This window comes from Ochotona princeps, chromosome 15 (assembly GCF_030435755.1).
Source record: "Ochotona princeps isolate mOchPri1 chromosome 15, mOchPri1.hap1, whole genome shotgun sequence".
Lineage (NCBI taxonomy): Eukaryota > Metazoa > Chordata > Mammalia > Lagomorpha > Ochotonidae > Ochotona > Ochotona princeps.
Window position 1 is genome coordinate 52,827 of NC_080846.1, and position 21,618 is coordinate 74,444.

Genomic DNA, 21,618 nt, shown 5'->3' on the forward strand with positions numbered 1-21,618 from the left:
GAGCTTGAGCAAGAGTTGGCAGGAAGGCAGGTGTGGGCACGAGAACCATGTGCATCCAGGGAAAGACGTAGGCGCAGGGTCAGATGCGTCCAGGGAAGGCATGGGCATGGGGCTGGGTGTGGGCACAGGGACTATGTGTGTCCTGGCAAAGATGTGGGTACGGTTGGGTGCGCCCCAAGGAGGGTAAGGGCACTAGGGTAGGGTGTGCCCTGGGCAGGTTTGCAGTTCCCAGAGGCTGCATCTGTTTGCCTCCCCAGAGGCAGGCACACCTGTGCTCCTAGCAGCTGCATAAGCAGGCAACCGAGACGTGGCCTCATTTCTTATAAATTTATTCCATAATATTATAATAATTATCAATAATAATAATATAAGAAACATAGATCTCTGTGGGGTGTATCACAACGCCAGGGTCAGGAGGCCTCAGGACTGGAGCGGGGGAAGCCCCCGGATTGAGCTCCATACAAAAGGAGGGGTGAAGCGAAACTGACCCTGTCAAGTTAAAAACCCAAATGGAACGGAACCTAAAACCCACAGGTGAGTGTGAGACAGTGTGTGGCAGTCTCCTGGCGACTGCTGCGGGACCTGGTGTGTCTGACGGCGTGGTTGCAACTCTGCCCGGGGAGTGGGCCCGTGGGTGGGGGCGGGGCAGGCGTGCCAGGCCCCTGCGCTGTGAACTTTTTTTTCCTTTTTATTAAAAAAAGCTAGAAATATAAACAGAAACTTGTGAGTGACGTGGATGGAGCTTAGTCCAGACTCCAAACCCTAGGTTTAAAAACGCCTCAGGACCCCCACCCCACGGGCCATGGTCGACCGTGAGGAGTCACAGTAAGGGGGGGCTGGGGCGCCCTCAAGGGTCTCTGACTATCTCTAGGGTCCTGAAATGCCCTCAGAAGCCCAAAGGGAGTGCTGCCTCCAAGGGAATCTTTGGGGCCACCCTAGGAGTGCAGCTCCGGACGGCCAGGCTGGGCCAGCAGTGGGAGCCGGGATAGAGCCCCCGACTGCAGCCTGCGGCGGCTCCCAGGGACCACCGAGCACTTGGGCACGCCCAGGGCTCCCGCCACACCCAGCTCCACACGTGCACACGTGTGTGCGCACAGGGTGGGGGCCCAAGGCAGGGGAGCTTCTCTGCTGTGGATGCCCGAAACTTGGGAGGGGGAGACCCTGTGAGGAAGACGGCTGGGGAGGGAGCGTGGAGTGCTAAGCCCACGCCCTACCCCCAGGCCGCGGGGTGGGCCGCCTGCCGCCCCTCCCTCGAGCAGCACCTGCAGGATCGATGGGGCTCGGCGAGGAAAGGGGCCGAGCAAATGGAACCCCCGGGCCCGCCACCAGGACCCTGGCCAACCCCAGACCAGCTGGAGCGTCCCCTGCCTCGCGAGGGTCGGCAGTGGCAGTGAGGGGCCGGAGATGGAAGACTGGGCTGGGCAGTGGGGCCGGGAAGGGGGGCTGTTAGGGACAGAGATATTTGTTCCTTGTCTCGCTCCGGATATTGAGTGGATTAGAGTATGCAAACTGGGGGCTCCGTAGCCCCCGCCGAGAACCCCAGTGTTTCCCTCCCTCCCCCCAGTCGCCAAGGCGTGTTCCGGCCTCGCATGCTGGACTAGGTTCCCGCTCCGGGCGAGGGCCGCTAGGAGCTGCGAAGGCGGCGGTCAGGGCAGAGCACCGCACCACAGGCCCTCCCGCCCGGCCCCCCCACCCCCCCACCCCCGGTCTGCGCCCTTTCCCGCCTGTGCGCGGGGCCGGGCGCTAAGCAATGTACAGGGCAAGTCTCCGAGCAACAGCAAACAGGACGATTCATGCAACATTCCCGGCCCGGGCACCTTCTCGGGGCGGGCCGAGCCCGCGGCCCGGAGAGGAGGAGGCCGCCCTGCCGGCAGGGCGCGGCAGGGGCGAGGGGTCAGCTGCCCTCCAGCTGCCGCAGAGCACGCTCGATGTTCATGCGGTGGCCCACGCGCGTGACGCCCAGCTCCACGAAATCCTCCTTGGTGAGCGCAGGCAGGTGCGCGCCCTCGATCTCGTGGTCCTCAAAGCGGTCACGGTGTTCGCCCAGGTGGATGCTCTCCAGCCAGTCGCCCACGTCGAATTTGCTCCACAGCTGTAACGGTTTCTGCTGGAAGGGCCGGCGCGGGCCAGGCGCGCCAGGGCCTGGGCCAGGCGCAGGCGAGGGCAGCGGCGACGGCGACGGTGACCGGCTGCGCGCGCTCACGCTGCGAACCACGAAGCGCACCTCCTTGGGCTCGTGTGGAATGGAGAGGCTGGACGACTTGAGGATGGTGGGGGGCGTGAGGCCGAAGGGCCGCCCAACGCCCCCCGCGCCCGCACCCAGCCCCTCCACCCGCTCCAGCGACGCGGGCTTCACTGGGCTCGGGGCACGCCGCGCCACGGGGTAGCGGCCACCTGGCCGCACCGAGTAGGAGGCCGAGCCACCAGGGCCTCCTGGGCTGCGCTGTGCTGAGATGGTGCTCAGCTCACCGAGGCTGCTGAAGAGCCTGTGGAGGGAGAGGGGGTCAGGACGAGGTGGGGGCACAGAACCAGGTGGGGAAGGGCAAAGGGGAGAAGGGAACAGGCCAGGGGGAGGAGGTTAGGGCTGGGGGAAGGGGACAGGAACAGGACATCCTGGGCTACTCAGGCGCTCTGGCGTGGCCGCTAGGGTTGGAGCTGGAGCCTGGCTCTGGCAAAGCTCTGAACTCCCTTGGGCTCTCTCCCTCCACGGAGGCACCACAGGCAGTTCCTGGCCAAGGGTTGGCTGTCCCCTCCCTGCCAGACAGCCTTGGATAGGGAACCACATATCTGGCTGCAGACCCAGAGCCTCTGGGGAGTCAGAGGCCAGGTGGAGACTGGCAGCAGTGCCCAGATGGGCAGGCCCCTGGCACAGCGGACACCCAGTGGCGTCTACACCCACATGGAGTGGCAGCATGTGTAGCACAGAGCAGTATGTGAGAGCAGCAGTGGTGACCCATGTTACAGACACAGCAGCACACATACACATGTTGCAGACACACAGTAGCACATGCATGGGACACACACACCCATATTGCACATAGCAGCAAACACCTGCACACAGCACATCACTGCCCAGCCCCACCTGACAGCACCCGGACCTCTAACCCCTCTTCAGTATGGCCACAGGAGGACTGCGCCTGAGAAAAATCCACTCCCATAACCCCCATTCCCATCTCCACTTGCACCCCTTCCTCTTACTGTGGCCAGGGGTGGGTCAGAGGCTGTTAGGGACACCCAAGCCCCAGTCAGCCATGCAGAGACGAGACCCAGGCATGACCCATGGACTGCAGGAGGCATGGGATGGACGTGCTCACTTACACAGCCGGCGCTCGGGACCACCGCGCAGCAACACAGAGAGCCACATGCAGATGGGCAGGAGAGAGCAGTGAGAGAGAGTGTTAGCAGGCCAGGGGCCAACGGCCAGGTGCGCGAACCCCCGGCCAGCATCCTACGGAGCGAGGAACTTGGGGAAATGGGCCCAGCTGCTATGGTGAGAGGAACTGGCAGGCCTGAGTGGCCCCATTTGTGTGGAACCAGCTGTTGCTGACGAAGTGCTCTGCAGGCTCCTGATTCTTGCTGGAGCTGAAGCTACTCCACCCCCATGCACTCTGCTGTCGGAGTGGCCTCTTTCCAGCTACCATCCTTCTCTGCCCCAGCCCAGCCCAGGCCAAGGATCCTACCTCTGGGCTGCCACCCACCTTTGTGCTGTCCTGGCCATAGCACCGCAGAGCCCACCACACACCAGCACAGGCCCCCTCCCCTCAAAGCAGGCTTATCCTCACATGTTCCCCCAGTGACATGGCCCCTCTTCCCTCCATTGTCCCTACTGCCTCTTCCCAACTGCTCAGAGATGCTCCGCGCCCCCAGGGGAAATGGGGCCCCAGGGACAGGGACCAACCTAAATCCAAGCTCTGTAGAGTCCCTGGAGCTTCAGGGCAAAGCGGAACAGCAGCTGGCAACCATGCCAGGTGGTATGGGTGTTGCAGCCCATGGTGGGGTGACGGCAGCAGAGACTGAGAGAACTGTGCCTCTGGGACCAGACTGGAAGACCAGGAACACAACTCCCCACCTCTTGGCATGGCCCTGGCTGGGGGCCTGCATCACCAGATGCCTACCCTGCCCCTGCCCCATGGTTCCAGTTTCCACGTTCTTGTCTATCAGTATGGTCTTAGGGTGAGCAAGCTGAACAGCAAAGACAGCATAGGTGTACCTAGTCATCTGGAGTGGGTGGAGCAGAGCTAGGCAGGTCTGGGTGTGCAGGGGCCTAGGCGGAGGGCAGACTGGCTCAAGGCTTCTGGGGGCCAGGAACTGGGAGCCAGAAACAGGCCACCAGGTATCACTAGGCTAGGTATCAGGGAGTCACACTCCTATCACCTTCCAGTCATCCAAAGACAGTAGGGGTATGGTGGTCTTCCTCCATGGCCAAGTCCAGAGAGGAAGCCCTGGTTCAGCCAAGTGTCCAAGAAAAGCTTAGCCAAGGTCTGAATCTTGTGGTGTCTCCCAGGGACTATGGCCATTGGGGCCAACCCCTGAGGCTGCCAACACCATTGGCAGGACTCCCTGACACCTGTTCATGGTTTCCTCTTCCCCACATGGATTTTCTTTGCAATTTGTCCTGGGCCATTTCTCCCACGAATGGCTGCATGATGGCCGATGTGTCTAGAATTGCCATACCTGAGGTCCAACAGTTCTTCCCCAAGCTCCAGCAAATGGCACCCCATCCTTCCCACTCAAGCAACCTGTCTTTTAACCCTAATGACCTCCAAGCCATGAAGCCTAACATTAACATAACCTTACCTTTGGCCTCACCCCTGACCTAGACCCTACATGATTTCAGGGACACCCCTTCACATCCTAACAGTCCTCCGTGACCCGTGGCTCCTCGCACAGGTCAGGAGCAATATGTGCACTGAAGAAAGACACTGAGTAACATGGCTTGAGTCTCCTGGGCAGGCCCACCACTGTGGGTCCTACTGTGCCAACAACAGGAAGGAGCCACACTCACACTGGCTTGGCTGTGCCACTGCACTTGCACAGGCAATTTGGGGGCCTTCCTAAGAGAAGCAGTCCTCAGCAGGACACAAACCAGGAGGGACTGGGAATGCGCCTGCTGTAGGATGGCTCCTTGCTTGCCTCCCAGCCCTGCTGTGGCCCAGGTCCCCATGTCTGTTCCTGTGACTCCTTCCTATGGTGCTGGGCAGCATGTGGCCTTCAAAGACGGAGACGAGGGAGGAGATCAAGGAAATTTCCAGGAACTGGGACCAGGATGCCAAGGAGGCCATGGTGGACGCCTCTGCCAGGACTGGTCAGGGAAGAAGACAATCACACCTGGAAACCATAACTTCCCATGTTGTGGCTGCTTTTTGAAAAGACAGTGGACTAGGGGCTGCCAGTGGAGCACAGCAAACGAGGTCACTGCCTGCAGTGCCAAAATCCGACATGGGCACTGGGTTGAGTTCTGGCTGCTCTGCTTCCTATCCAGCTCCCTGCTAATGCAGCTGGGAGAGCCGTAGAGGATGGTGGGGATCTGAGAGGTGCTTGAGACCCTGCACCCATATGGGAGACCTGGAAGAAGTTCCTGACTCCTGGCTTTTGACTGGCTCAGCTCTGGCCATTGCAAGGCATTTGGGAAGGGAAACAGTGGCTGGAAGATCTCTCTGTCTCTCTCTAACTCAGTCCTCTAAAGAAACAAATCTTAGACAGTTGAGCAGCAGTTTTATCCAGACGCAGCCAGAAGCAGCTGCAGAAGGGTGTCTAGGCATTCCTGATGGCACCACAGCCACAGCTGGACACAAAATCCTCATCTGATACAGGGCTAGGTGGACACAGCCACAGCACCCAGTGCTCAGCACCCTTCCTGCAGCCAGACAAGGGGGAGCCCATAGACCCCAAGGAGATGGCCCAGGGGACTCTGCCACAGGGGTCCATGTCTGTGCCCTAAGCCACCTCTCAGAGCTCACATTCCAGGGCCCAGCAGCTGCATTCAGCCTCACCATTCCCAACCCTGTACAGGCATGGGGCCAGGTCTGAGCTACACCTGGATGGCTTCAATCTACATGGGATGGAGAAGCAGTGAGAAACAAAGGGAGCAGGCATGGGGGACATGGCCAGTCTGGGTCAGGACACCCCATCCTAGGGACCTTGCTGGAAATGTTCCCTGAGTGCAGCTGGGAGCAGCCTCCAGCACATCTGAGGGGTAAAAAGCGAGTGTCCCAACCCCCCACTTATCCTGTGTACCCACAAGTGGAAGTAGACAGAGTAGACAGGTCATTGGTGAATCTTCCATTCTGGCTCCTCCCAACTGAGCTTTGCCTTCCAAGTATGAAAGGGCTCAAGGGGGATCATCCTAGCCCCACTCAACCCAGGACCACCCCCAGAAGGCCTGCAAATAGGGAGGAGGGCTGGCTGGGCCTGCCTGGCTCTGCTCCAATGCCCATACAGCCCACAGACCCGAGTGGCACTCTAGGAGGGGTCTGGGGACAGGGTCCTCAGGCAAAGACTTGAGAGGTTACGCTGAAGGCACAGAGCAGCAACAGGCTCAGCAGACCCAGCCCTGTGCCAGCCCCTCCCCCCATGGCCCCATGCTGGGGCTGGGGAGAGGGATGGCGTAGCAGACGGTGAAAGGCCAAGATGTGGCCTCCATGTGCCTTGTTGCACAAATCACACATAGGACTTGGGGAACAAGGGGAAGACCCAGGAAGGAATCCAGTCCCCGAGAGAAGAGCCTCCAGGGGAAGCCAGGCAGGTGCCATGCAGGGCCAACCGAGAGGGTGGTGTGGAAAGGGCTTGTGGTAGAGCCACAGGGAGCTCCAGAGTGCACCTTAAGCAGGGTAGCCCCTTGAGGACTGTGAGAGTATAAGTGGGGTCTCTGGCCTGCACCAGCGGTCCAGGTGTTTCCAACACCCTAGAGGGCCTCTGCATTCTTGGACCAGGTGGGGGTGGGGAGGGAGGCACAGAGAGGTGGCATGGGACAGGAAGGAGACACAGGGGGCTGGAGACACAGACGGGCCCTCCCCCAGCGCCCCGCTCACCGAGCTGCTGCAATGGGAGACTTCTTGGCTGGGTCGAGCAGGCTGCCCAGGCCACCTGCGGGCTCCTCCCCCAGGGAGCGGGCATCTTTGTTGAGTTGCTGCAGCCGGGAGCTGAGCTCGCTGATCACGGCTGGCCGGTCATCTTCAGGCCCGGGGGACCCCCGGCTCTCCACGGGGTCCCCCCACAGCTTGGACCTTCTCTGGAAGAGGTAGCGTGGGCGGGCAGGCCCGGCAGAGGCGGCATGGTGCTGGGGGGCCGTGAGCTCGCTGTCTGAGGACTGCTTCAGCAGGGGGTCCCTGAAGGTCACCGGCCCCTTCCCCAGGGGGGACTTGAGCTTGGGCTTGGGAGGCACTGGCGGCTTCTCGAGTAGAAAAGTGTGTCCGTCGGCGAAGGAGGTGTGAGTGTCAGTGAGCTCCCCACTTTCAGAGCTCAGAGTGGACATGCTGGACACTGTGGAGATGGTGCTTGTGGTCTCCAGATGGGGGTCACTGGAACTGCGCGTGTCGGCCTCCTCCACACCCGAGTCGGCCGCCGACTCGGGTGCAGGGGGTGGCTCACTGCCAGGCTTCCCTGAGGCCGGGCCGGGCACTGTGGAGGGCGGGGGCCCCAGGCCGGGTGGCGGCGTGGCCAGCAGGATTCCATTGGCAAACTCTTCTGGGGGCGGCACCAGTCCAATGCGGGCCAGCTCCTCCCGGGTCTCCTCATCACTGGAGGACAGCTGGGCAGGCGGGAGACTCACAGCAAACACCAGCTCAGGCTCCTCCTCAGAGCTGCCCTGGCCATGCCCTGGGTCCACTGGGGTGCTGCCAGCAGGCTGGGCCCTGGGACTGGGCAGGGGCTCTGCCACGGCTGTTGTCACCGTGGTGGGCATGGGGGCTGGGGCCCGCTCCGGGGTGCCCGGACGCTGCTCTTCAGCCCCCAGCCTGCTGGGCTCCTGCCCGTTGCTGGTGGCATGCACCACGATGAGGCCGGCCGGCCGCTGCAGGGAGGTGTCCAGGACACTGAGGATCAAGGATTTCTTGTCCTCAGGGGACTTGCGCTCTTCCCGGGGTGCCTTCTCTGACTCCCTGCGGACTGGCACAGGAATCCAGGCTGGGCTTCGCGGGGAGAAGGCCGGGGAGGCCATGGTTCCCCGCTCTGAGTCTCGGGCCTGCACATCCACAAACAGGGGTCCTGGGCGATCAGCATCAGGGCTGTGCACTGGAGTGGGGGATCTCGAGGGTGCCTGGGAGGCTAGGGCCCGCTCCCGGGCAGCCAGAGCGAGGGCCAAGGGTGAGCTGGGGTCCAGGGGCTTGCCAGTGAGGGGGTGGATGAAGGTGGAACCCGCAGGCGTCAGGCTTGGGGCGCTGACCAATGGCTTCAGAGCGGATACAGGGGAGGGCAGCAGCAGGTCACGGCCAGGAGTGGCGGCTGGGCCCAGCAGGCGCTCATCGATGGACCGTGAAGGCTGCAGGGATGGCAGGTCAGCGCTGGGCGGGCTGCCTTCAATGGCACCCACTGATAAGAACACCGTGGAACGGCGCCGCTCCTCCAGACGCCGGTCCTTGGCCGGGCCTGGTCCCCCAAATGCAAGCCCAAGCCCATCCTCGGAGCCATAATCAAGGCCACTTGGCCGCGGCCCGCGGTGCGTCGGGGATGGCTCACGAGCAAAGCTGCCACCTCCAGGGCCAGGGCTACCCACAGCCAGTGCTGCACGCTCCTGTGCATCCTCCACCTGCAGCTGCTTCACCAGCGGACTCTTGCGGCGCTGCGGCTTGGATGGCGTGAAGAGGCTGGCGCTGAAGGCGCCCAGGTTGGCGTAGGGGCTGTCGGGCCCCGGAGGGCGGGGCCGGCGCTTGGGGCGCTCCGGCGGTGTGGCCGCTGGCGGGGGCCTGGGGCCGTCGCTCGTCTCCGGCGCAGAGTCCTGCAGGATGATCATGGAACGCGCGCGCTTCTGCCGTTCTGGGTAGGGCAGTGGGCCCAGGGCAGCGCCAGGCTCATAGAGGCCTGCGGTGCCCGCACCCAGGCGCGCCTCCAGGCCCGGCTTGAAGCTGGAGCGTACTGTGTCGTAGGCACGGCCCGGTGGCGGAGGTGGTGGCGAGAAAGCGGGTGGTGGCCCCGAGTCGAAGTAGTAGGGGGCTGGCGGGGGCGGGGGTGCGGTCTGCGGCGGGGGCGGGATGCCACGGCCCTCCCGCACCGAGTCCTGCATGGACGTGCTCCGGGGGAAGCGCCCCTCCAGTAGGGAGGCCAGCTTCTCGTCCTCCCCTGCAAACGAAGGACTTTGTGAGGCCGGCTGGGGAGGCGGCCCCCCGCCCCTCCGCCGTCAGACCCCAGGCCTGGCCCCAGCTCAGCTCCAGATGCCACGCAAGGCCTACAGATGACCCAACAGGGTAGGCTGCCACTACCCTGACACTGACCCCACCTCTGAAAACAAGGGTTAATGTGGCAATGAGGTGACGGTGGCCCCAGCAGTGGAAGCTCTGGGAGGGACCCTCACCTGGACCCAAGACCAACCCCAGAAAGAAGAATGACCCTAAGGTATTGGGCAGAACTGGAAGGGAGTCAGGGGCAACTGTCAGAAGCAGTCAAGGGTGGGAGGGGGTGAGCAGGTCAGAAGGGCTGTGGTTGGATGACACACTGATAGTGAGGGGAGGAGGAAAAGGGAGGTATCCTGGGTACCCAGGGCCTGTGATGCACAGCCCCCTCCAAGCCTCAGTTCACCAGCAGCAGCCCATTCTCACCCATCCCAGCCTGCCCAGTGCCAACAGCACCAGGTCTATGTGGGCCTCATTAAGATCTTCACCATCTTGTGCAAATGCTGATGGCCAGACCTAAGGACAGCGGTGGTACTGGACACTAAGCCTCAGAGACTGTGGTGCCCCCTGCCATGCACTCTGCCCATCCCCTCACAGTGTTGACAAGGCCTCAGGGACTGTGCGCCCCCATGCACACTGCCCATCCCCCCATGGTGCTGACCAGGCCATGGCAGTTTGAGGCCACAAGCACAGCAGGTACAACAAGCACAGGCTGTGGGAGGTGGGCATGAATTCTGCCCTGGTATTTCTCAGCCCCTGGGAGTTTCAGTTTCCCCTTCTCAAGGGGACTGCCTGTCCCAGCTCAAGGTCATCTAAACTCACAGCAGGACACAGGCCAGCCTGGGGAGCTCCAGAAGGGGCTGGGCGCAGACACTGCACTGCCAGTGAGGCACTGCCTGAGATACGCATATCCATTATCACAGTGACAGCTGGAGTCCCAGCTCCCTGCTAATGTGCCTGGGAGAGAGCAGGTGATGACGCAAGGCTTGGGTCCCTGCACCTATGTGAACGACCCAGACAGAGCTCCTGGCTCCTGGATCCAGCCTGGCCCAGCTATTGCAGCCATTTGGAAAGACAGACAGTAGATGAAAGATGGACAATCTTCTCTCTGCCTTTCCAAGAAACACATAAACAAATCTTTAAATCAAATACGAGCACCTGTTAGCTCACGCAGCAGCTAAGCACAGGAGGTGCAGGAGGGCCCGTGGGAGGAGACCGGCTCTGCCAAGAGACTCGGGCTGCAGAGGCACCTGGATCTGGACCTGCAGGGGGCAGCTCTGGGACTGAGCACAGGCCATTCTGGCTGAGGGCAGCAGGAAACAGCAAGGGAAGACCCAGGTCACAAGTCCCTAGGGCCCTGCAGCATCAAGGAGCCCATGGGCTAAGGGTAAGGGTGACAGTCATGCTGAGGAGGCATATTTGGGTCAGAGGGACCAACTGGAGAGCAGAGCCCGCACAGCAGACCCTGAGGAGAAGCAAGCCATTGTCCACGTGAATTGGCCATGGCCCTGGTCAGACACAGCTTCCCATCCCCAAAGCAGAGCAGGTAGAAGAGACAGAAAATCCCACAGGTGAACACAGGGCTCAAGAGGAGGAAGAACAACCTCATGGACCCAAAGCAGCTGCTGTCTCACCAGCCTTCTTCCCCACCTCCCACCCAGGAAGCAGTGGGGTTCCCTGAAGGACAGTGCCAGACATTCGCATCTTACATACTTCACCCTGATCAGCAGTCGGCTCTGCTCTCCAAAACTTCCTACTTCATCTAAGCTAAAGGTCCCCCAACACACACCCATACATGTATGCACATGACACATACAACAGGACTGCAGATATGCACACATTATGTATACATATCACATGTGTACACCTACACCACGCACAAGCACATGCACATGTACACACCCAAATGGATACACATAACATATACACATGCACATACTCCACCACATACAATGTATATGCCCAATGCATATACCACATGATACACAACAGATGTACATGCACAAATGCACACACATGCCCGTGATACACACATGCACACATACACAATACAGATGTGCACACACATGTCCACGCAGCATACACACATACATGGCAGCTTTGCTTGATCCCCAGGTGTGAGCACCCCGTACACAGGTCCTGACACCACTACCTAACTGCTGAGCTAACTCAGACCTGACTCGGCCCAGCCCAGCGGGGAGGTGATCACTGAAGGGTGCACAGAAGCTGAGAGGTGGTGGTTTGACCCCAGCAGAGGTGTTCTTATGGACAAAGACTCCCGCTGTTACTCTGCAGGCCACAATTACACTGCAGAAGCCAAACATCCCCCCTACCCACCCCCCGCCAAGCACACTCAGGTGGCAGCAGATGGTGATGTGGTGGGCAGAAGAGGGAGCCTGGGCAGAGGCCTGTGGGTGTCCCCATCTGCAGCCAGGAAAGCAGAGGCCAAGGATGGGGCATGACTGGGCTGGGAGGGGAGGCAGAGGACGCAGCCCGGAGAATGGCCCACATGGCAGTAGCCAGCTCAGCAGGGACTGAGCAAGTGAGCTGGAGGAAAACAGGGATATCAGGCAACATCCCAGGACCCCAAAGAGAAGATAACCAGCCGGGGTCAGGAGATAAGAAGGCCATGCCCGTTTATACCAGTTTCCACTCTAGGCAGTACTGAGCATGGGATGAGCAGTGTAGCCAGGGAAGGACACAGGGCACCTGGGGACAGCGACACTGGTGGCCTAGGGGAAGCAGGATGGGTGGGAAGGGGAATACCAACCCCCAGGCCACCCACAGCTGAGATTCCTGAGCGGGGAAAGAAGAGCCGGGTCCTCCCTTGTGCCCCAGCCGCTGCAGTCCCCTAGATCAGCCATACCTACAGACTTGGTCCGTGGAATCCCCTTCCGCAGAGAACCTTGCAGCTTCTCTGGGCCGGGGAGGCCTTGGCGTTCAAACAGTGACTGTGGGGGAAGCAGGGGAAATGGAGAGTTCAAGGGAAAGAGGCCCAGGTTCTGTACCAACCCCACACAGAGCCATACCATTCCATCCATGCTCTCTCTGACTGCTGGCACTGAGCAGGGCCTGCACACAGGATCAGTCCAAGGTCCCCAGGTCCCAGGCCCCCAGACCCCCAGGCCCTCACCTGCTTGGGCTCTGCCCAAGGCCCTACCTATCTGGGCTCTGCTCCCCATGTCCCCAGCTGCCTGGGCACTGTCCCCCAGGCCCCCAGCGGCATGGACTGTGCACCCCAGGCCTGGCTCTTGTCCACTCACACTGATCTCGGCAGGGGTGATCCTCCGACTGGTGGGTCTCTGCTTGACCGTGGCGGCCCGGGAGTCGGCATCCGCAATGTCCGGCCTCAGAGCTGGCTCTGCAGCAGCTGCCAGGATCTCATCCAGCTTCTCTGTGCAGCCAAGGAGATGGCCCTGCTTCAGCACCACCCCAAATCCAACTGCCCCACCCCGCCATGTTGACAGCAGTAAGGTTACATCCCACTCATGCCTCCAGATGACTCTGCAGACTCCTCCTGAGCAAAGCCTGTTCTGACCCCAAGGGGAAGGGTTAGGGTGGGGGCAGGACCCTCAGCGTCCACTCCAGGGGGTTAGCCACTCCAGCAGCAACTGCTGGGGACAGGACCTAATGTACAGGAGGCTAGGGTGGGGAATGAGTCAGCCATGGGCAGATGGGGCTTCCATGGCTGGGGATGGACTCTTAGGTACGGGAACAACCAGCAACAGACAGGACATGGGGATACCGCAGAGACCTAGCCAGGGTTCCTGGCAAATGGGTGGCCATGGGTCCCATTCCTCAGCCCCCTTCAGGTAGAGTTCTGGACTGGACAGGGCCACCCTTGGGGGGGGGACGGGGGCTAAGAAGGTAACCAAGAGCCTCAGAGGTGGAAGAGATGGGACGGGGCTGGCATGTGATAGACAAGCTCTGTCTGCTTGTTCACTAAGAGCTTGTGTTAAGACAAACTGGAAACCCATCACTAACAGTAGTGCCAAGGGCAGGATCCCTCTTGCCCCAAGACAGTGGCCCTTGCCCCTGCTGGTCCACACAACTGCACCCCAAAGCCTACTCAGGATACAACAGCACCTGTGCCCATCTGGCTGCTAGCCCAGCCCAGGACCTTCTGACCCTGGAGGATGGCATCTCCTCAGAAAGTGCTCACCCTGAACCCCTGTGGGAAAGGTTTGATGGTCAGCCCAGATGCCTCTTCCTCCTTGCAGCCCAGCCTGCAGCTGCCCCACGGGACCTGCTGATGCTGAGCTTGCCCTGTACCCAATCCTGACCAGGCTGACCCATCAGGTACTGGGTTCTGATTTCATCTTTGTCACCCAGTTTTCATCCGCTACAGCAGTCCTAAGCACAGTGAGAATGAACATAGATGAGGACACAAAGAGAACATGTATAAAGACTTGAGAAAAGTACAGAGATATGGTGAGAACATGTATGAAAACAGTGAACACATAGGAAGACATGGTGAAAATGAACACATGAGAACACAGTGAAAATGGATGTGTATGAAGACAAAGTGAGAATGAACACATATGAAGACAATGAACAACAGGAAAATGTGGTGAGGACGAGCATGTATAAAGATGTGGTGAGAATTAATACCTACGAAGACGGAGTGAACACATAGGAAGATGTGGTGAGAATGAGCAGACATGAAAACATCGTGAGAATGAGCATGTATGAAGACAAAAGAACAACTGTGTATGAAGACGTGGTAAGAACGAGCATGTAAGGCGGCCCACAGCACCATGGGCTTCACGCTGAGCCAGGGCACATCTCTCTCCATGCTGTGCATATCTCCCCAGGCAGGGTGGGCCTTGGAGGACGGGCAGAGCATCCCCTCTGTTCTCTGTGTCCAGCCCCAGAGTGGAACAGCATTGCTGTGGGGCTGCTGGGAGAGGTCTCCTGGGTCAGGAGGGAGCACATTCCTCCAAGAGTCACAGTCCCCTCCCCACCGTGTGCTCAGGGTTCTGTGCAAAAATTCTTGCATCACCCTGTTTACCCAGAAGCATGGCCCCAACATATCAGAAAACCAGGTTTAATGACAGGAATGGACATGCATAGGAATCTCCCAGCAAGAATGCCACTACTGGCATCCAACACCTCCAGGTAAGGAGAGTTGACCCCATGGACCCCAGCAGGCTGTAAGACGATGGCCTGGGGTAGCTGAGAAACGTCATCCAAAGATCAAGAGCAATATTGCTACAAATGGCCAGCCAATGAGGCCAACACAGATCCCAGCAAAACCAGAAAACACATTGTTAGACACTTCCCAAAGGCAGTGCAGCCTGCCCTCCACGTCCACCTCCATGGGACCACAGAGGCATGGTCAAGTTCAAGAGAGATGAGGTGTCTGCGGCATGTCCTGCCACATTCACTTCAGGGGTACAGGCCACAGCACAGTACCCTGGAGGCAGAACCAGAATTTTCCAGGAAGCTTGGCATCTGCCCCACAGGCATGAAGGAGAAGGTCCCTGGGGGAAGCCTGAGGACCCTTGTTTGGGCTTGGGTGACAAAGACCTCAGAGGCAGGGACTCAATGCAGCACAGGGGAGCACACCCAGCTCTGGCAACGGGAGTGGAACCAGAGGGAGGGACCCTGGGTGCAGGCACACAGATGGGGAGCAAGCATGCCCCACAGCCACTGAGTCTCCTAGGGCTTCCTGTGGGCCTGAGACCTTGCCAGATGTGGCCTGGGTGACTCTGTTCTCACTACATTGTCCATCCCCAAGCCAGGCTGAACTCTCAGACTGTACAGTGAGGGGCCTCCAAGAATGAAGAAATAAGGCCTGGGTGGGGAAGTTGGCAGCCCAGGGCTCCAAGGGGACCCATTTAGGAACAACCAAGAAGAGGACAGATCCTCAAAAGGTGCTGTGCACATAGGGTTGAACATCCTGAACCCCTTCACCACTTCCCCTGCCCACTTGGCTGCTTCAACTCCACCCTGAGATCGCCACCCCACTACCCAGTCCTTCCTAGTGCTCTGAGTAGGTTCCCAGGAAGAATGCCAGCAGCAGGGCAGTACAGGTTCCCAGACCACCCAGACTCAAATGAGCCTCCTCACATACTACCAGCACCCCCAGGCCAGGGTCAAGCAAAGCTGGGGCCCTGGGGACGCGAGCGGATGACTCACCCCCTTTTCTTCTCCGGATGGAGGCTTGTAATCAAGAAATAGAACATGGGGTAAGAGGCAGGTTTGTCCCTTGCACCAGCCCATTCTCTGCACATGTCCCTTCCCCTCCCAAGGATCAGGGCCTCCCAGATCTGCCCACCCAACCCACAGGTTCTCAGGGACAACCAGCAGCTGAACTGGTGCGGACAGAGCTGAGGAACAGTCACATTGCGCGTCCACCTGCTGGCCGCATGTGGAGATGCATGATGGAATTACACTGGGCAGGAACTGGGATGCCATCCAACTCCAGTTCAGCCCAGTCCTGGTTGAACAGTCACTGCCCTGCTGCCCTGACCTTGGGCTCCATACCCCTCCTCTTGTCCAACCCCTCCAAGGCAGTCCCGCCATCCCTTCCTGCTGCAGGTCCCATCTCAGTCTCAACACTGGTCTCGGGAGGATACTAGTTCTCTTCCTTCCAGTGTCTGGATCATTTTCTCTACTACAGATCCTACTCTTGGCAGGATGGTAGCAGAGCAGACACGTTCATGCCGCAAATGACCCAGGAGGTCTTGCTTCTCTTGAACTACAAAAGCTGTGTCATGGGCTGGGTGCCTGGCAGACCCTGCTGCTAAGCCTAGCTTCCTTAAACTGCTCTTCTCCAGAGGGGACTGGTCAGAGCCCAGTTGGGGCCTGCTGTCCTGGGATAGCCAGCAGCAGCAGCAAATGGCCCATGTGCTCACAGACCCATCTGCTGCCCGCTGCTGGCTTTTTAATGATCAGTGCAATGGTCAGCTTCCAGACTGGCCTTTGACCCTCATGAGTCTGCAGCCAAAAGCAGGTTGATTTCTCTGCCTTGAATGAGTGGGCCTCCCAAGGCAGAGGAGTTCAGTAGAAGGTATTTCAATTTAAGAATTTTTTTAAAAAGTATTTCAAAGTAACTGAAAGAGGTGAAAGGCAGACATACAGATCTTCCGTCCACTGGTTCACTCCCCAGTGTCTGGCTGGAAGCTCCATTAGGGTCTCCCACAGGGTGGAACTTGAAACATTTTCTAACTTTCTTCCCAGGTCCATGAGTAGGAAGCTGGAAAGTGGAGCAGCCAGGACTTGAACCGGTGCTCCTATGTGGGTTGCAAGCAGCCTCACTGTTCCCCGCCCCCATGCCACAATGCCAGCCACTTGCCTCCTGCCACTGTTGGCTGTGCTGAGGGTTAGCTTAAACTATCATGCTTTACTTCTTGCAGTGTTTAAGATTCTTCCATTTGCCTACGGTACCCTTCAACTTGACTGAGGCAGGTCTGCATGCAGATCCTACTTTGCTCAGATCTTCAAAGTGGAATCCCATGTCTTTATTCAATTTCAGGAAACTTAGCCATTTACTGTCCTGATGCTGCCATTCTTCTTGCTCTTTCCTCTGGAACTCCCCTGAGAAGGCCATGGGTCTATAGGCTTCCTCCATGTCTCATTTCTTTTTTCTGTTGTTGTTTTTACACTTATTTGAAAGGCAGAATTACAGAGAGGGAGAGAGAGAATACCTTCCATCCACTAGTTAGTTCATTGCCCAAAAACCAGCAATAATGGCTAGAGCTGAGCCAGTTGAAAGCAGGAGCCAGGAGCTTCCTCCGCGTCTCACAGGTGGTTGTAGGCTCCCAGGAACTTGGGCCATCCTCTGCTGCTTTCTCAAGCCACAAGCGTGGAGCTGGATTGGAAATGCAGCAGCAGGAACATGAACTGGTGTCCATATGGGACGGTGCTGTTGCAGGCACTAGCTTTACCTGCTGTAGCACAGTGCAGCCCAGCCCCCGCTTCAGTGGCTCTTAAGCATGCTGGATCCTCTGACTCCCTGCTTCTTTTCCTGCTTCATCTGGTATACTGTTTGTCTCATTTATGGGTATTTCTTCAGCTGTAACCATACTGCCTCAGTTGTTCTTTAGGATTGCTTTTTAAATGTGTTTATTCTGGGGCCTGGCGTGATAGCGTAGTGGTTAAGGTCCTCGCCTTGCATGCGCTGGGATCCCATATGGGCGCTGGTTCTAAACCTGGTGGCCCCACTTCCCATCCAACTCCCTGCTTGTGGCCTGGGAAAGCAGTCGAGGACGGCCCAAAGCCTTGGGACCCTGCACCCGCGTGGGAGACCCAGAAGAGCTCCTGCCTCCTGGTTTTGGATTGGCTCAGCTCCAGCCATTGCAGTCACTTGGGGAATGAACCATTGGACGAAAGATCTTCCTCTCTGTCTCTCCTCCTCTCTATATCTGCCTTTCCAATAAAAATAAATAAATATTTTAAAAAATGTGTTCATCCTGTCTTATTCTTCTACCAGCTCTGTTTTATCCTCTCATTCATCCACGACTTCCAGCTCCTATTCCAGACCCTGAGCTTAGTCCTGGCCTTCCCTTCTTTCCCAGGTCCAGCCACTTCCTGTAGCCTGTGGTGGCTTCCAGACTCCAGCCCTCAGCTGTCATGGGCTGTGGAAGCACCTGTCTCGTCTCCTCCCCAGGTTGGTTTCTGCATCCTAGAAACTCCATCCTTGGCGGCCCAAGTGGCTCTCTCTTCACCTTTCTCCCATTTAGGGAGCTCATGGCAAGCCCTGACCACATCCCCCATTCTACCTTCTCCACACGGAAACAAGCCACAAGTCACAGGGCCTGCTTGAACATCAGGGCAGCAGAGCCATGGCAAGGGTCAACTCAGGCTCAGACCTGGGACAATATGATGGTACTTTGGCAGCAGAACCAGTCTGAAGTCAGTGCTGGGTCAGACTCTGCCAGGATGAGGTTGAGGCTTCATTTGGGACCTCAGTCAGGGTCCCTTCTGTGATGGGAGCCAGAACAAAGTCTGGAACAAGGACTGGGTCAGATCACAGAAGGATAGTGTGTGCCAACTGCCACACACGTGGGGACATGTCCACAAGGAGCCTGGCGGGCAGATGTACCAGCGCATGAAGAGCAACGAAGGCTATGCACACTGGACACACCCACGACGCAGTTAGAGCACTCCCATCGGGACATGGCCACAGGCTGCTGACAGCCACATGCACTGGACATGCCCATGGCAGAGGTACTGAGGATCACCCTGTGCCATCAGGACCCAGCACCTCTGGGTGCTCACCACAGTCGACAGCCAGCAGGCTGCGTGACTGATGAGCAGACGGGCCAGGTATGCAAAACAAGCACAAAGGTGACACAGGCAGCACCTGGCAGGGCTGAAGCTGAGCCCAGAAGCTGCTTCCACGTGCAACAACCCAGCACCAAGCCCCTCAGCCCCCTCCCCACCCCACAGGCGCCAAACAAACCAACACTGCATGCCTCTGAGCTGTCCCTGGGCCATCTGTCCCTTCTCTGTCTCTGCCCAGCTCCAGTCCCACTCTAGCCCCCTGGCTACCCACCCTGCCAGTGCACACTCCATCCTAAACTGTCCACACAGCATTGCCCCTGGCCCCCATCCTGGACTGTTCATGTACTACCCACCCCTGGCCTCCAGGTCACTCACCCAATTCCTCGAGCTCAGCAGTCATGGACTTAGAGCGCAGGGTCAGCGTGGTGCTGGGTGCCCTCTTTGGGGGTGGTGGGGCTGCAAAGAAGAGTGAGGCTTTGGTCCTCCTGTCCAGCAGCAGGCGGCGCGGCGTGGCCAGGTGCAAGTGCCACTTGCGCTCCACTGCCTGGATCTCCTCGTACTCCCTTGAGGATGAGTCGCACTGGGCCAGGATCTTGTTGAGGCTGCGGCTGGAAGCAAACTTCTTCATGGTGCTGGGAGCCCAGGCAGCTTGCAGCCCAGTGGGGGTAGGGGGTTGCACTCTGGACCCCAGAGTCAGGGCTACGCTAGTGGTCAGGGGCACCCCAGGGGATGGTGGTGCAGGCCTGCTCTCGGGCAGGTGTCCATCTGGCAGGTTCCTAGGGCCAAGCAGCAGGGCAACGGAGCCATGGGATGGGGGCTGGGAGGGTGTGCTGGCAGGCTGGGCTTCCACCGCTCAGGACTCCCCCAACACCCCAGGGGAGCCCTGCCCCTAGGTGGGCCAGGGTGCAGCGAGCCAAGCCACTGGCCTGTGCTGGCCCGGGCAGCAGAGGCTCCTGGGCCCAGGCCTGCCGCGGCGTCGGCGCGGGGACAAGACGCTTTTCCTCTTCCCCCAGGTGCCGCCTCCCCCTCCCTCCGACGACAAAGCAGCAGCGTCAACCTCGCGGTCGCCATGGCAACCCCGGCCTCCAGGCAGCTGCTGGTGTCGGAAGGAGGCTCCACCACGCCAGGGGCTGGGGGATGCCGGAAAGGAGGGGGTGGGGACCCAAGCAGGGGCAATCTGGGGTCAGGGGTCAGAGTGCCAGATCATGGCACTGGGCTCAGGGCTCAGGGCTCAGGGCCCAGGGTGGGATGGGGTTGGGGGCAGGTTAAAGGTCCTGGTACCCTCACCTCTGCGCCTGGAGCTGTCCTCCTCAGGCTTTCTTGTGACAGACACGACCTTCATGACCAGGCGGTTGCCGCCCTGGCGGATCAGCGCCACCACCTGCTTGTGGCCAACCTTGACCACGTTGACCCCATTCACCTGGGACAGATACCCGCTGTGGGTGCCTCAGGCTTGCCCCAGCACCTGCCCCAGCCACAAGCACGCACCAGTGGGCCTCACCTCAATGAGGAAGTCCCCTGTGCGCAGCCCAGCCCTCCAGGCCACGCCCTCCACATCCACGGACTCAAGGTATTGCAGAGCAGGGAAGGCCGGCGTGGGTGTGAACTCCTCGATGGGGGTCTCTGCTGCAGGAGCAAGGGGCACGGCTCGCACAGCCCAGGCTGGGGACATGTCCCTCAGAAACTCACCCACTCAATGGAAAGACTCTCGCTTGCGTGGGAGGAAACCACACAAGGGCAAGGCAACGGGAAGGCCAGGGGTGAAGCGCTCACCCTTCGCACCCCGGAGCACAAAGCCGAAGCCCTCGTGGTCACGCTTCTGCAGCACAGCCACCTTGTCCTCAATGACATAGTCACTGCAAAGGGAGGCAGGGGCATGGGTGAGGGGAGCTCACTGTTGACTGCATGGGATCCCCTGGGCCCAGACCACCCAAGGCTCACCCCTGGCTTCCCTCTGGAGCCCCAGTCATTCCTCACTCCCCATCCCTACCTGTGTGAGGTGAGGCTGTCATAAGAACCCACTGTGTAATGGCGGAAGAGCCGCTTGGTCCGGTCCTCTCGTGTCTCTGAAGGGAGATTGGCAGCTGATGGGCAGCACAATGCCCAGGAGCTAGCAGCACCCAGCAGTGCTGGTCACTCTTGCCCACATGTGCCTTTAGCCAGGGGAGCCCACATTCCGGTATCCTGGGGTGGGGAGGCTTGGGGGAGCATGCAGGGGCCAGTGCTGGAAAGAGCAGCAGCCTTAGCTCTTCTCTCCTAAGTGCACACTAAACCAGCACTGCCAAGGCCAAGGCCATGCAGAGTCCGTGGACCTCAAAACTGAGGGCAGAGGAGGGAAGAAAGCAACTTGCATGCCCAGAACCATGTGTGAGGTCTGCATCCGTGTGTGCGTGCCTGCAGTCATGTGTGATGCCTGTGTCTGTGTCCATGTGTGTGTGCCTGCAGTCACATGTGAGGCCTGTGTGTGTGCACCTGCAGTCATGTGTGAGGCTTGTGTCTGTGTGTGCCAGCAGTCACATGTGAGGTCTGTGTGTGTGTGCCTGCATTCGCGTGTGAGGCCTGTGTGTGTGCGCCTGCAGTCATGTGTGAGGCTTGTATCTTTGTGTGTGCCAGCAGTCACATGTGAGGTCCATGTGTGCACCTGTAGTCATGTGTGAGGCTTGTGTCCATGTGTGTGTGCCAGCAGTCACATGTGAGGCCTGTGTGTGTGCCTTCCGTCATGTTAGGCCTATGTCCGTGTCTGTGCCATGTGTGTACGGATGACCTGCACCATGTGCCTCCAGGAGGTCTCACACCTTGCATAGCCCCATGGGGTCCCTTGCTGCAGAGCTGGATAGAAGCTCCAGATGGACCCTGGGCCCCCTGCCTAACCTCACTACAGCAGTTTTGTGCCCTCCATCTCCTCAGTCTGTGTCCCTGCTTCCAGCACAGAGCTTGTCAGCTGCTGCTGCTGGGCCTAATTCCCAGGCTTCCCTGGCACCCCAGGTCCTGACCCCACTCCTCACACCTCCACCAAGTCCCCTAGGTGGTGCCAGTGCCCTCAGTACCACCTTCCTCTACT

At 59.3% G+C, this 21,618-nt stretch overlaps 1 protein-coding gene across 1 annotated transcript in view; it reads right to left on the reverse strand.

Annotated features, from left to right (window-relative positions):
- Positions 1-312: 312 nt before the first annotated feature.
- SHANK3 (SH3 and multiple ankyrin repeat domains 3) overlaps positions 313-21,618 on the reverse strand; it is a 53,507-nt gene continuing 32,201 nt past the window's right edge. The window contains exons 13-21 of the mRNA XM_058673094.1: positions 20,548-20,623; positions 20,331-20,413; positions 20,059-20,183; positions 19,845-19,977; positions 18,933-19,013; positions 12,590-12,720; positions 12,193-12,277; positions 7,032-9,276; positions 313-2,486 (exon numbers count right to left, since the gene is read on the reverse strand). Of these exons, the coding sequence (XP_058529077.1) occupies positions 1,895-2,486; positions 7,032-9,276; positions 12,193-12,277; positions 12,590-12,720; positions 18,933-19,013; positions 19,845-19,977; positions 20,059-20,183; positions 20,331-20,413; positions 20,548-20,623 (3,551 nt within the window). The 3' untranslated portion in view covers positions 313-1,894. The remainder of the gene's footprint in view (positions 2,487-7,031; positions 9,277-12,192; positions 12,278-12,589; positions 12,721-18,932; positions 19,014-19,844; positions 19,978-20,058; positions 20,184-20,330; positions 20,414-20,547; positions 20,624-21,618) is intronic.